The sequence below is a fragment of the Leptidea sinapis genome, chromosome 18 (assembly GCF_905404315.1).
Source record: "Leptidea sinapis chromosome 18, ilLepSina1.1, whole genome shotgun sequence".
Classification (NCBI taxonomy): Eukaryota; Metazoa; Arthropoda; class Insecta; order Lepidoptera; family Pieridae; genus Leptidea; species Leptidea sinapis.
Genome location: NC_066282.1, coordinates 13,511,542 through 13,526,609, shown reverse-complemented (window position 1 = coordinate 13,526,609; position 15,068 = coordinate 13,511,542). Strand labels below are relative to the sequence as shown.

Sequence of the window (15,068 nt, the reverse complement as noted above, 5' to 3'; positions counted from 1 at the left end):
GAGAGTTTTGCTAGGCTGATTACATAAAAAAAGTGATGATTCAAATAGTATAAGATTTTGCTTATTGTATTACAATAATTCATACCTAATGCATACATATCACTAAATATATTGTATGATTATAATTATAAGTTAATATTATATACTTTCAATGTTATAATATGGTATTCAGCCGTTAAATATATCACACATTTTTATTCAATTTAGCAGCACCCAGAATTGAATTGGCAATTATTGTGGACAACGCCTTACATGATCTGCCAAGGGTGATACGTTAAGATAACTTGAATCAGCACAGCAACGCAGCGCCACGATCAGGGTCGCGGTAAAACGAAACAACACGATACGCTTTCGAGTCAGTCGCCATCTATCGGAGAGGCTGTTATCTACTATCTACCTCTCACCTGGCTAGCTCGCGAGACGATACGAGTTGCGACGTGCAACTCGATTCATCGACACTCTCTGTCGCGCTCGCACTAGTAGCACGTAAAAATAACCTCAAAATATCTCGTAATCGTCTTTCGTTGTTATTTTTACTCGTAATAATCAGTAACATAAGTGCAAAGACAAAATTCAAAACTGTTATACAAAACGTTAGTGTTGTTTTTTCTCATTGGATTATGTAGTGCCTAAATAGTGTATAAATATTATAGTGTGTGAGAATAAGTCTATAATAATGAAGTTCTTTTCAATAGGCTGTCGACGGGCAGTTCCCAAATTTCGTGCTAGTATGTGGTGTTATCTGTTTATTTGTGTTTCATTCAGTATTTTATATGAAACTGCTGGTTCTAACACAACCGGAGTTGTGGCTGAGAGTAAGTCAAATGTAGACTAATAATTATTGACATTAAAAATACTTGTAAACCGTAAATGTATCAATGAAAGTATTCAATTCACTATGCATTATTCTCGTTTCTCAGTAAGAGTCGAGTTCATATCACGTCAATAACTCCTCTTACTTAGGTTTAAAAACAAGTTTAAGATATTTATAATATTCCGAGAACTGGTCGTGTTACGTATGCGAGTTATATCTTATAGTATTATTGTTTACATTATTACTCTGAAGCAGGTAAGTAAATTGTTAAGACATGTGATATCACTATCAATACGAGTATCACGCCACCCAAGAACTATGCTATCATTATGTACCTTAGTTATGCTGTAACTATACATTGAGTTGGTGTTTACATACATATTATATAGCTTCTGTTATTGGTTAACTACTTATTATCCTTTTTAAACACTTTATAATGTTTGTTGCTACATTTTATAGCAATAAAGTGATTAATAATTACTAATCAGCCTTCAAATCAAATAATAAATGTTTAATTTATAAGGTGCAGCGTTTTTATCATGAGAATAAGATACCGATATGAATGTTTTTCTGTTTTATCAATTATTTAACTGATATTAAATATTTAACTAGGTATAATTCAAGAAGTTGTTAGTAGGTAGTGGACACGTACTTGTACTCAGGATCAGAAATAGGTACCTATGGGAGGATGAAATCACCTAGGGAAACTTATACCTAGTACCTAGTTGCTCTGTCTCGCGGGTAAAAGTTAAATTGTAAATGTCCCAAAATGTCATAAAAATAATAAATGATTATTGAAAAATCCAAAAATTCTGAGCGGCACTACAATTGCGCTCGTCACCTTGAGACATAAAATGTTAAGCCTCATTTGCCCAGTAATTTCACTAGCTAATTCTACCCTTCAGACTGAAACCCAATAATGCTTCACAGCAGAAATAGGCGCCGTATAGAAATAGGTGGGTACCACCCACTGGTTATAACATTTTTCTGTTTCTCAACCTATTTAGTTATTGTTACCTATAATAATTATTACCCATCAGATATTGATGATTTTTACTTCATTTACTTCAAAAATCAAGTAATCACCGTTCGCGTAACGCTTTCGTCACGCATTCACTAGATTACTCCCCAAGTCAAACGTGTGTTAAAAATAGTTTTATTTAAAAAAAAAAACTAGATTAATCACGGGAACACATAATGAAGATCAGACGAAAACGTATGTTTTATTACTATTTTTTTCTAAGGGCCTTAAATTGTAAATAGTTGTGTCCAAACAAACGAAAGAGATGACTATAATAACTCGTGCCGAATTAATATCTTATGTAACTAGTGTTGTCACTACATAATGTTTGTTTTTAAATTTTTATCATCGCCGAGCTTTAACATTGTAATTATTATGACATGTACTCACGATATATATATATTACTAGCTGACCCGACAGACGTTGTTCTGTAGATAATAAAAAAAATCTGTTTTATAGGAATTTGCCAATAATATTTCAAAACATCAAGAAATATTTCGTAAAATATGCTCCCTGTTGTTAGAATGAAATTATTTCACAGCGGAACTGTCAAACCGCGCGTCTTTAAATTCTCTCATACAAAATATATCCATATAAAACGACTTTTGGAAATAAAAATAATTATGGGTCCCAAATCGATATAAAAAGTATCCTATCTCTCAAGTTGGACTAAACCGCACTCCATGAAGTAATCCCGATTAAAATCCGTTCATTAGTTTAGGAGTCCATCGCGGACAAACAACGTGTCACGTAATTTATATATATTAAGATTAATGTGGTGCCGATATTTCGATCCAATTGGGTTTTTGAAAAAAATTTTTTTTGTGATAAATGGAAAGATTATATATTAGTTTTATAACAAAACTATTTTTTTTTCGCAATAATTCAAAAGTTATTTCAAAATAAAAAAAAATTTTTGAATCCAGTACCGAAAACACGCCGACAACTCCCGAACAAACCCGAGCGCGTGTGACGTCATAATGTTAGTTTTCACTCATTGCAGTTGATAGAAAAATAATAAATACAGTGTTTTGATCTATTTAATTTTGTTGTCATTATTAAATATTTAAATTTATATTAAAAATGTCGAACCTCAAAAGTTATCGTTCTTGTTTTGTACCATTATGTAAGAATACTACAAAGGCAACTCCTGATAAAATGTTTTTAAATGTTCCCCAAGATGACAAACGTCGAAATAAATGGTTTCAAGCAGTGCACCGTGATAATCCCCAAACAAAATCGAATTTTTTTTGTTGTGAAGATCATTTCGATGTAAGTATTTCTTAATACCATTTTTATTAATTATTATTTATCTAAGTATATAAATCAAATAATTATTATATATTTAAGTTAAGTTCAGTAAATAATATGAATAATAATAATAAAATGAATAAGCTTTACTCCGAACTCGGTGTTCTGGACATACCCGTCCTTTCACAATACAAATATTATTTTTACGACTTAGTTGAACATAACCTTATAGCTTTGTCGCCGTAACTCTCACGAGATGCTCTGCAATTTATGAAATAAATAATTATATTTAATGTAATGGAGAATAAATAATTAAATATTTTCATTTATTATATTATTTTTTAACAAACTTACCTTGATGCCTTGGCACCTCGAACTTCAGCAGAATTAAACCGAACGTCATTTTTTAAAAAATCGGTGATCATAAATATATCAACATCAGGAATATTATCAGACTTTGCCTTAATAAATCCTTTATCACACATAGCTAATCGAAACCAACTAACAACTCGTATTTTAGCAATAAATTTTTAATATTATTGTCTAGACACGTGTAATAGCCGTAAACGCTGTACTGTTATTAAATAGCTATAACATTATGACGTCACAACTATGGTGACCAATCATGGCGCGTTTATAGTCACGTGATTTTTATTTAAATTTCATCAATTTTTAATTGTTTATAATTAATTGAAAAAAATATTTTTTGAAGTTTTTTGCATTAAATATCAATATTATTAATAATAAAGTTTTAAAATACATAAAAAAAATCAATAATTTTTTTTTTTCAAAAACCCAATTGCATGAATCGTGGTCAGAATGCACGGTCAGTGAATGAACAGTTCTGCCGCGATATATATATCGTGAGTACCCGACATAATAATTACAATACATAACGTTTATTTTAAATACTTTTTAGGTGAGAAGGTACTTATAAAACGAGATGCAAAAAAAAAAACTTTTTCCGATAGAAATTTTACTGTAATCTATGGTAGAATAGACAATTTTCGCTGGTAATATAGTGAATCCTCTTCAAGAAGTTGAATGTTACGTTTCAGAACGGTTTGGTGTCAATCGTTCCACTGTTCAGAGGTTTCAAGAAACCGGTCTCAAAAATAAGACCGGGGTCAGGAAGGAAACGATAGACTTAGCTCAAAGATGATCGATATATTCTGTGCCATTCCTTACGAAATCGGAAGTCTACCAACAATAACATCAAAATCAACTCAAAAAAATTAAAATGCCCGTTTTAAATAGAAATGAAATTGAAATACTAGATATAATAGATCATACTAGCTGACCCAGCAAACGTTGTATTGCCGATATTAAAATCGCGATACAAAAGTAACTGTTGATCGTAGATGGTTGAAAATTTGAAGTTGTATGTATTTTTTTATGCTGACTCATAATCCAACAAATTTAAAAAAAATGTCAAAAAAATTAAAAAAAAAATTGGCGTGGACCACCCTTAACATTTAGGGGGATGAAAAATAGATGTTGTCCGATTCCGAGACCTACCCAATATGCACTCAAAATTTCATGAGAATCGGTCAATCGTTTCGAAGGAGTTTAACTAAAAACACCGCGACATGAGAATTTTATATATTAGATTTTATATACTGGTAGCTAACAATGTCCACTTTTCACTGTGGCTTATTCCATTAAAATAGTCTTTACATTTAAAACTCCTATCTACTTTTATACTTATATGTTTTTCCAACCAGTGGTTTTATATGTGAATTTTTATTTTACTATCAAAATGACGGACTTCCATGCCCCTATGGTTTCATATTACACATTTGTGTGCCAATATTATTATCAACCAACACGACATTTTGCTTTGCAAATAAAAGCTTAATTAATTCCGTTATGTGCTGAGTAATAAAGGAACTTTATGAAATATCATGGCGGTATGGGTTTATGTTGTAGCTATCTCAATTTTTGGCGTGCCTCAACAAAAGGGGCGTCAATAAAAGGCCCGTTGATGAAAGAATACAATCGCGTTGTGACGTTGTAAAACGGTTTTGTGACCGTTAAAACCGTCGTAAGGTGTATAAAAGGGAAAAACGTTTATTGTCATATTAACACTTTGGTGGCAGAAAAATTATGTTCTTTGGACCTTTAATATTATTCTCAATAATTGTACTCCAAGTTACATTTTCATATATATATAATATAACTGCTACCCAATATAAAATCAATGAATTTTCGAATCTACCTATGTATATTTGTTTGTAATGAATAACCCAAAAATACTCGTATTGACCGATAATCAGTAATCTTTCGCCAGTAGAGTGCGTACAAAATATTTATTAAAATATATATATATTTAATAAAAATAAGGGAGGAATGATGGTAATTTATACGCCCTGCCCATTACAATGCAGTGCCGCTCAGGATTCTTGACAAACACCAAAAATTCTGAGTAGTATCTACTATAATTGCGCTCCTCACCTTGAGACATAAGATGTTAAGTCTTATTTACCCAGTAATTTAACTAGCTACGGCGCCCTTCTTTCTATATGTTTTATATATGTTTTTTAGACGTTTAATATTACTCTCGGTAACCGTATTCCAACTTACAATTTCATAGAGTAGGTTATGTTTTCTAGCAGGGTAGGCACTGTAGATCTAACTAGTTGACTTGCGCTTTAGACCGACAGTACGACATAAGTTGTATGAAACGCTACTTGTTTCGTATATGCAATCTGTAGACTGCCTATCGTAGGTAGTAAATTAACTTTAAAACTAGTTCTAGATTTATTTAGGTTCATAACGAGGTCCTCCTGGAGTCGTTTAGGAAAACGTAACTTCACGTGGGACTGCGTCCTCTGGGACATTTGCCATATTCTACCTTACCTGTCACCATCAAGCTGTTCAAGGTTGTGACCCTCTTTACGAGCAATATGTCCAAAGAATTCCAGCACCCTACGAAGGCAAATAGTGGAAAGTCTAGTGTTTTCATAAAGAGGTAGGCACTGCCTAATTGCCTATATAATATGGAAGCCCCTGCTCTACCGCTACCCAATATAATAATAATGATGTTTCGACTATATTCACAGCATCATGACGTACGGTATTTTACTATGGGGTCATGCTGCTGACATTGATATAGTGTTTGCTCTGCAAAAGAGAGCTGTTCGTGCTATATATCAGCTTGGTTATAGACAGTCTCTCAAAGAAAATTTAAAGAATAAATATTATGACTGTTCATTCCCAGTACATTTATGAAAATTTAATATACGTTCACAAAAATTTTGCTCTTAATAGTGATCTTCATTATAATAACACTAGAAATAAGGGATTGCTTGTAACTAATTCTTGTAGGCTTCATAAGATACATAATAGCTTTAAGGGTAAATGTATACACTTCTATAATAAAGTCCCAGCCACTGTTCAGGCATTATCTATAAATAAATTTAAATGTTTTATAAAAAAAATGGCTCTGTCGTAAATCCTATTACTCCACTACTGAATATCTAAATGATGGGACCTCCTGGGACTAGATTGTGATTATTTTATAGGGATAGAAATGACTGTACAATATTGTATATTTTTATTGAAAAGAGCGTAAAAAAAAATGCTGGGAGAGTTTCTTGCGCCGCTTCTTCTCTCTCAGAGCGCCATTTGTTTCCGAAGCGGTAGTAGTATCTAGTAGTTATTAGAAATGACATCAAAAAGAATTCTAAAGGAATCAATTTTGAGAAAATAAATGTCTTTTATGCCTTTACTACGACTACTGCATAAAACTATTTAATAAGAACCGAGTGTTCTTAAGACAATAAAACAGAAGTGATAACTTCATGAAGGCGAGATTATAAATATTTTTTTTGTTTTAACTCATAAAGTAGAAACATATACTTATGTACAATAATGATAATTATAACTGCCTATAAATTACTTACTCTGGTACGTTTTGCTCCATAACGGCCGTTTTCAATAACCTATCGACCTTAGTTTAACTTACTAGAGGTAGACAAATCTATCCTTTTATGCTTACTTACATTTCAAAAACCAATCGACAGATAGCATTGGACTATAACTAATAATATAACTATATTTGACATAACTATGGATAGATAAGATCTTGTCATTAAATGGTGATAGCAATCTGTAACTAGAGATACGTTATTGAAAACGGCCGTTAGTAAACTTGAGCCGATTTTACCCGGATTAGCGTTACATATGTAACAAGCATGAGAGCTGAGTCTATTTCAATAGGCATAAAAGTGCTCGTGGCGCTTAGAGAAGTTTTCACAAGTAGATCCCTACTAAATGCAAACATAAAATTTGCTTTTTATTTATAATTGAAAAATAAATTTGTAATATTTACTCTATAGGCTATATTTCACCGGGACACCACGGTGGCGCGACTGGTTGCGTCAACGTTGTGTCTGTAAGCTACCAAACTAGACACCATATAGACACTAGAGTGATGAAGCGTCCGAGCTGGTCGCGCCTCCAAATAACACCGGGACAAATTTTTTGAAAAAATTTATTGCAATTTAATTCTCTATAGAGCTGTTACGTCGTGCATTGTGGTCGGTAAAATAGATGGGAAGAAGCCTCGTGGACGCAGTCCAACACGATGGTCCGACCAGATCCGCTCCGCTCTCGACTCTACGGTTCACAATGCCTTTCACACCGCCAGAGACGGGAATAGATGGAGAGCAATCATATGAGAGAAAGTGATACAGAAGGGTGGTCATGACCCTCAGTACTGAGGATTATGACGCAGGGAGTAGGATAGAGCTGTTACATACATTTTGTTGGTAGCGGTGACTGGTTGCGCCACCGTGATGTAGGGGTGATATATAGCACTTATAACTTAACACGAGGAACAAACATAAACTTGTTGTGCCTACTACTCGGTTGGGTCGAGTTAGTAAGTCTTTTGTTGGGCGATGTATATGCTTCTACAATATGATCCCAGAAAATGTACAAAACAAAAGTGTTACGAAATTTAAAAGAATTGTTAAAAAACGTTTGTGTGGGAAAGGTTACTATAGCATAAACGATTTTCTTAATGACACCACGGATTGGGAATAAAGCGAACACCCTCAGGCTCTTTAATTATAAATGTTGAATTACATTGTAATCCATATTTTATATTTAAAAAAAAAGCCAGCTGAGTTTCTTGCGCCCATTCTTCTCAGGTCTGAGGCAGTCTCTTTTGAATGGGTGGTAGATTTTGACGTTCAATAAGTGATTTTAAATCTTATTTTGAATAAAAATATTTGAATTTGAATTTGAATATACAATAAAAATCGGAACGGGTGACAAGTCTTTTCGTAAGTCTGCATTACATTATGATTTGGTCAAATGATTACCAGTGGGAGGCTCCTTTGTACAGGATGCCGGCTAGATTATGGGTACCACAACGGCGCCTCTTTCTGCTGTGAAGTAGTAATGTGTAAGCATTATTGTTTCGATCTGTAGGGCGCCGTAGCTAGTGAAATTACTGGGCAAATGAGACTTGACAATTTATGTCTAAAGGTGACGAGCACATTTGTAGTAGGTACCGCTCAGAATTTTTGGTTGTTTAAATAATCCTGAGCGGCACTACATTTAAATGGGCAGGGCGTATCAATTACCGACAACTGAACGTCCTGCTCGTCTCGTCTTTATTTTCATAAAATAATTATTGAATCTAAATATAATTCAATATGAAAATAATTTAATAAAAACAAACAAAACACCTTCCAACGTAAAAATACCGAAATAGATGACGTGAATCCTTTTGCGATCCTAACAGTTAATTGCAAACGTCACCTAGGGAATTATCTGAAGTAAGTTTTAAACAAGCCAAGTGAATAGAACTAGAGCATAAGAAGTTGTGCATAAGTTTATGTTCAGCTTGTACTACTCAGACCTGCTCTGAGATAAATTGAATGTGTAGTCTCGTATAAACTTGTTTTGTCATTGTAATACAAACTCTACAAATAACGCGCGAGTTGAATGCAGACTTCAGGAATGCGATAGTGATGTGACCTAATTATTAATTGATGACGATAATCATGAGTGTGTCGATAAATTTAAACAATGCTTCAAGTTTATCATTTTAACCGTCATCGTACAACATAACGTATTGTTTTTTTTAAGATATATTAGTATATTACAGTTTTATACGCATTCCGGCGATGACTATGAACGAGACCTTAATAAACAAATAAATACCCTCATAGCTGTCATTATAACAAATAATAAAGTAGTGTAGGTATTTCATTCATTACTGTTAACATTTATTTTATACGTTACCCACCTATTTCGTTATTAATGTATCTACCTAATCAGTATTTATTGTAACTCTGTGAATAGGTAATTATTGTAACTTTAATATTACGACTAAAATTATGTCTAGTATACAGGTGTCCCAAAGTTATGGGACATGAAGGGAAAGTACCTTACATATCGAAGATAGGCTATTTTACTGAAAGAAGACTCTATGTTATTTTTAAAAGTAAGTAATTCTGCATTCAAAGATTTTCTAAAAATTACTTGCCTCGTCTGGGAATCGAACCGACTTAAATGTAAAAAAAAACACCCCTACTTTTATGATGCCAATCGAAAGAATGGCCAAAAAGTAATAACTCTTCTTGAGTAACATAGTATTTTAAAAGTGTATACAGGCACTAAGATTTGCCACTCAATATGTGTATCATGTTAGTTTAAATATTTATATTTAAAGTGAATTTGTATTATTTTTGAGATTATAAATATTCTGAAATCAAACGCATTAACTAGTATATTAGGTATGATGTATAGGCGTTTTCTGTGGTAGGTATATAGATGACAAGTATCAACTGGTCCAATACTAAATAAGCTTTACCAGTGGGAGGCTCCGTTGCACAGGATGCCGGCTAGATTATGGGTACCACAACGGCGCCTGTTTCTGCCGTGAATCAGTAATGTGTAAACATTACTGTGTTTCGGTCTGAATGGCGCCGTAGCTAGTAAAATTACTGGGCAAATGAGACTTAACATCTTATGTCTCAAGGTGACGAGCGCAATTGTCTTGCCGTTCAGGATTTTTGGGATTTTCAAGAATTTGCATTGTTATGGGCAGGGCGTATCAATTACCATCAGCTGAACGGCCTGCTCGTCTCGTCCCTTATTGTCATAAAAAAAAAGCTTTAGTATTAATAAGATAGTCAGTGGCCTTAACAATGAACGGCTAAAGAAACCATGTACAATGAATGACTAAAGAGAACTTTATCATTTAAAAAAGATGGTTACGACGAAGTTATAAATTAGCCACAAGGACAGTTTCTTGCGAGACGAATAAACTTATTTCAGCCTGCGCGAAGTAAACTAGGACAGATGGAGTTGTTTTAAATAAGTAAAATGCAGACGTTTCGAAAATGAGCAACTAACGAGAATAGTTAAACGGGCGTTTAATTTACATACAAATTAGCTTTTTGGGGGTAAACTCTCTATTTGTATTCAACCACAGGAGCCCAGCTCAGGCTGAACAGTATTCGGTTGTGGATTTGATTTGGACTCAGGATTAATCGACGAGTCATAAGTACCTCCTTCGTAACCTGTATTAACTTAAACAGCACCAATTATCTATAATATTTATACACTTTTTACACAAATCATCTTGCCCCAAATGAAGCATATATAGCTTGTGTTATGGGTTGCAAGACAACGATATATTTAATCCAATATACTTATTTATTTATTCAATGAACAAAATTATCTTAATATATATAATAATAAAGACATACTCGCAAAACCTCTATGGTTTATGTGCGAGCGGTGAGTCCGCATTACAATAATTGTTTTAATTACTTAAGACTTAATATAACATATAGTAGTATTATTAAAAATATACATCATAGGTTTTCCTGGTTATTAGCTTCTAGATAGTATTTTTTTTAGCTTTACTTTGAAATTTTTCTTTTGCAGATATATAACTATTAGAACATTAGGTAATGTATTTAATATCCTAGGTAATACATAGTTACAGGTTCTTTTACCATATACATTGTTATATTTAGGTAGACAAAACTTATTTAGGTAGGCTAGTTTCCTCATATTTTGTTTTCTTTCATATTTCCTAACATTACAATATGTATTATTATATTCTACAGCTAAAATAGCGATTCTTTTTTAGTGTGTACCGACATGACATTACATAAATTAAACATACATAAATGCATATAAGCACATATATACATTTAAACATCCATGACTCGGAAACAAACATCCATATTCATCATATAAATGCTTGCACCTACCGGGTATCGAACCCTGGACCTCTAGCTTAGTAGGTAGGATCGCTAACCACTCGGCCATACAGGTCACCAATTATCTGTATTTAATAAATAAGTCTTGTAATACAAACAGTACATGTTTCATTATGCAGAAACCTTGAATCTGTAAGCGTTATTAACATTTGCGTGAATTGCTATCCTATGGGCGAATTGTGACATGCGAATGTCTTAAAAAGTGCGAAATATTTTTTTTATTAAAGAAAATAAGGGACGAGGCGAGCAGGACGTTCAGCTGATGGTGATTTATACGCCCTGCATATTACAATGCAGTGCCGCTCAGGATTCTTGAAAAACAAATGCCCTTTGCATTTTGTCTTATAGAGTTCATGAGTGAAATAACTAAAGCAAATAAAACTAAATTAACTTTAACACTAGTGCTATATTTATTTAGGTTAATAACGAGGTAGGCACTGCCTAATTGCTTATATGGCATGCACGCCCCTGATCTCCTATAACCATAATAACATCATTTAAATACTGTATAAAAAATAATAAAAGAATGAATAGACAATTATGTATTCTCATGATTTTTAAGAGATCCTTTAGAGAATCGGTTAATAATTCTTATTATATGGTATCTCATTATTAAATGCAAATAGGTTGGTCAATCAACGTTATATACATTCTATTTCTACTATTGTCAAGGTTGACATATATAGTGGTGGACATATAACGAACGTAGTGTTTAAATTCTCTTTGATATGATTTGAAACACTTCATATTATGAATTCTGGAATTATAAAATCAACGTGCAGTAACCCTGAAAAATATTTAAATCCAATAAGTAATTAATAATCATGCAAGAACATAGCCACTCAATTAAAATATGTAAAAAACCAAATTACATGTAACCAATGTATTATAATATTATGTAAATTAATCACAAATCACAGTATTATTATAATATGTAAAATTACACAAAAAGAGTTTAAAATTTTCTAGGTGTATTTTATGTTACTGACCTTTTGGACGGCTAATTAGAAACAATATAGGCCATGGTTTGTTCTAATTTTTGGATTTTGGAGACTAACGAACAGCAATTCATTTTTATATATCTATATAGATAGATAACAAAATTTATTAGCCTTTAAACAGTATTAGGTACATAAACAATATATCACTGATTACTTATTGTTATAAATTATATAAATTCTTACTGTATTTTTCTGTTGTTTCTATTTAGTTGTCCATCACTGTTAACCTTAAAGACATTTAGTTGTTTGTACGAAATTTTATGTTGTTAAGTTAAACGGCAGTTGTTAAGTTGTATTTTTGTTGTTTTTAAAGTGAAACTTATTACATCGTCTCAAACTTTTTCGTCTGTGTGTTGCATGTCGCGTGACGGTCGGGCAGCGCCTATAGTTCGCAGCAGCTGACCGTGTAGTGTAGACTATTACTCATTTGTGCCAGTGCTCCACACTGTTTTGTTTTTTTTGTCAGTGTTTAATGTAAATATTGTAATTTATTAAAGTGAAACTTTTATTTACTTTTGGTAAACAACGCCACAGCTAGTGAGTCCAAAAAACCTGATCAACGAGGAAAAAGCAAAGAAAAGTGCAAAAATGAATGACGATGAATTAATTTTACGCCGTTTCACTTTTACCGTGGTTTCATAAAACCACATAATTCTTTTCTTTTTTGTAATAAATTATAAGTATCTTGTATGATGTTTATGTGTTTTGATAGTGTTTCTAATTATATGTCCGCCTCTGTATATGCAGTTTGAATTTGACATTTAGCTCAATTGACCCTAAACGTAGTGGTTAAATTAACTTTGGTTGACCCAAACGAAGAACGGAACATAAGTTATCGAAGTAGAAAATAAGTCAGAAAATGGATTTATTTACTAAGAGGATGTACTTAAATACTATGTAATAAGAGGCCGGACTGCCTAAGTAATAATTGAAATTTAGTTTAGTATGAAACGTGCAGTCATTTGACATAACTTTGAAATAGCAATTACAATATGGCGATTGGCTACGAAGTATAATCCGGCTAAGTTTGAAAGCTAACAGTTGCTTAAAACGTAGTGGATTTCGGACATCACAATTTTTTACAAGATTATTGCCGTCATCTATCAATGACTGCACGTTTCATACAATCGAGTGAATCGTTTTTTTCTTAGAGAGTTTCGCTAGGCTGGTTAGAGCCTCCAAGAACATGTGACTAATAGTTAAACTTATAGCGGACAATTGTATTGATCGTTATAGGTAACACGGACGAAAATATTTCCATTAAAACTAAGTTATAAGTCTTGGTTTTAGTATAAACCTTAGGGTGTGCGATCTACTTTCAATACTGTATTTAAAAGCGAAAAACAAAAAAATTCAAATTCCAAATTTCTATATTTGATATTGAGATATAATATATACAAAATTACTTATAATCTACTTATTAAAGCAATTTACAATTAAGCCTTATATATGTAGGTATCAGAAAATGTATTTCTACAACCCTATCTACGTGTTGAGGGATAAAACTTTATTATGCTTAAAAAACTAATACATATGGTTTGTGGGGGAAAATCCAGGAAACTGGGAAAACCTGGCTATTTGCTATCACTTAACCTAACTTAAGACTAATGACTAGAACTTAAAACTAAGGTAAATAAATATATAGATGTATAATATATAAATATAAGAGGGGTGTGGGGAGGGGGGGTTCTTGGAAAAGGAAGGGAGGGAGAGGAATTATTTAAAATCGTCCCTATTCAGTTTATTATATACTGCCAGTACTGTAGAGAGTTCGTTCAATAAATCGTGTCCCTTGGACACAAATAATTCGTACTCAGTGTGATAGGCGAGGGTGCTTCACGGTGATTGGTTGTCACATGGCTATATGTCGCACGCTTCCGCAATCAACTGACATGACCCTCGAGAACGTACTCGCATCACAGCTGCGAAATTATTAGAGCATGTGAATTCATTACCGTTTATCGGACGCAATTAAAATTGAAAATAATTACTATGACAATAAGGGACGAGACGAGCAGGACGTTCAGCTGATGGTAATTGATACACCCTGTCTTTATTACAATGCAGTGTCGCTCAGGATTTTTAAAAAATCCAAAAATTCTGATAGGCAATACAGTTGCGCTCGTCACCTTGAGACTTAAGATGTTGTCTCATTTTCACAGTAATTTCACTAGCTACGACGCCCTTCAGACTGAAACACAATAATCCTTACACATTACTGGTTCACGGCAGAAATAGCAGCAAAGGAGCCTCCCACTGATAAAAATGGTGTACCATTGACTTAGAATATACAAGAGTATAGACAACTCTAATTTTGATTTGTCAATGTGTGCGTTAGCTATAGGTTTAATATTCAAAATACTAAGGAGATAATTCCAAGCGTGGCTGACCGCTTACGACTTGGCAATCTTAATTGGTCACAGTAAAAAGATTGCTTATCTTTTCTTTCTTGTTGTTATTCGCTCTTGCACGCTTCGTTTATCTATACGATAGTATATTGTAAGTCTAATGATTTGTACGGAAAGGAAGAAACGTGAATCAGCGAATTGTTTATATTTGGCTGCACAAACAAACATCGTTATTAACTATTTCCTGAAATAATTTGAACAAGGTGCAATAATTTAATGGAGTGAAGCCAAACAAATCTATTTATATTTAGTTTGTTCACATGTAAATATCGTATGTGGTGTTTGTTTCGCTTACTGTTTTCAACAAGTAATATTTTTAG

The 15,068-nt window shown here is 33.0% G+C and overlaps 1 protein-coding gene across 6 annotated transcripts in view; it reads left to right on the top strand.

The window, feature by feature from the left end:
* The first annotated feature begins 453 nt into the window (after nucleotides 1–453).
* LOC126969534 (low-density lipoprotein receptor) overlaps nucleotides 454–15,068 on the top strand; it is a 352,782-nt gene continuing 338,167 nt past the window's right edge. For 2 of the 6 annotated variants that reach the window (XM_050815016.1, XM_050815014.1), the window contains exon 1: nucleotides 458–815. In XM_050815016.1, the coding sequence (XP_050670973.1) occupies nucleotides 677–815 (139 nt within the window). In that variant the 5' untranslated portion in view covers nucleotides 458–676. Of the gene's footprint in view, nucleotides 816–15,068 lie in introns of all 6 variants that reach the window. The other 4 variants (XM_050815021.1, XM_050815015.1, XM_050815018.1 and 1 more) reach the window with 4 other exon arrangements.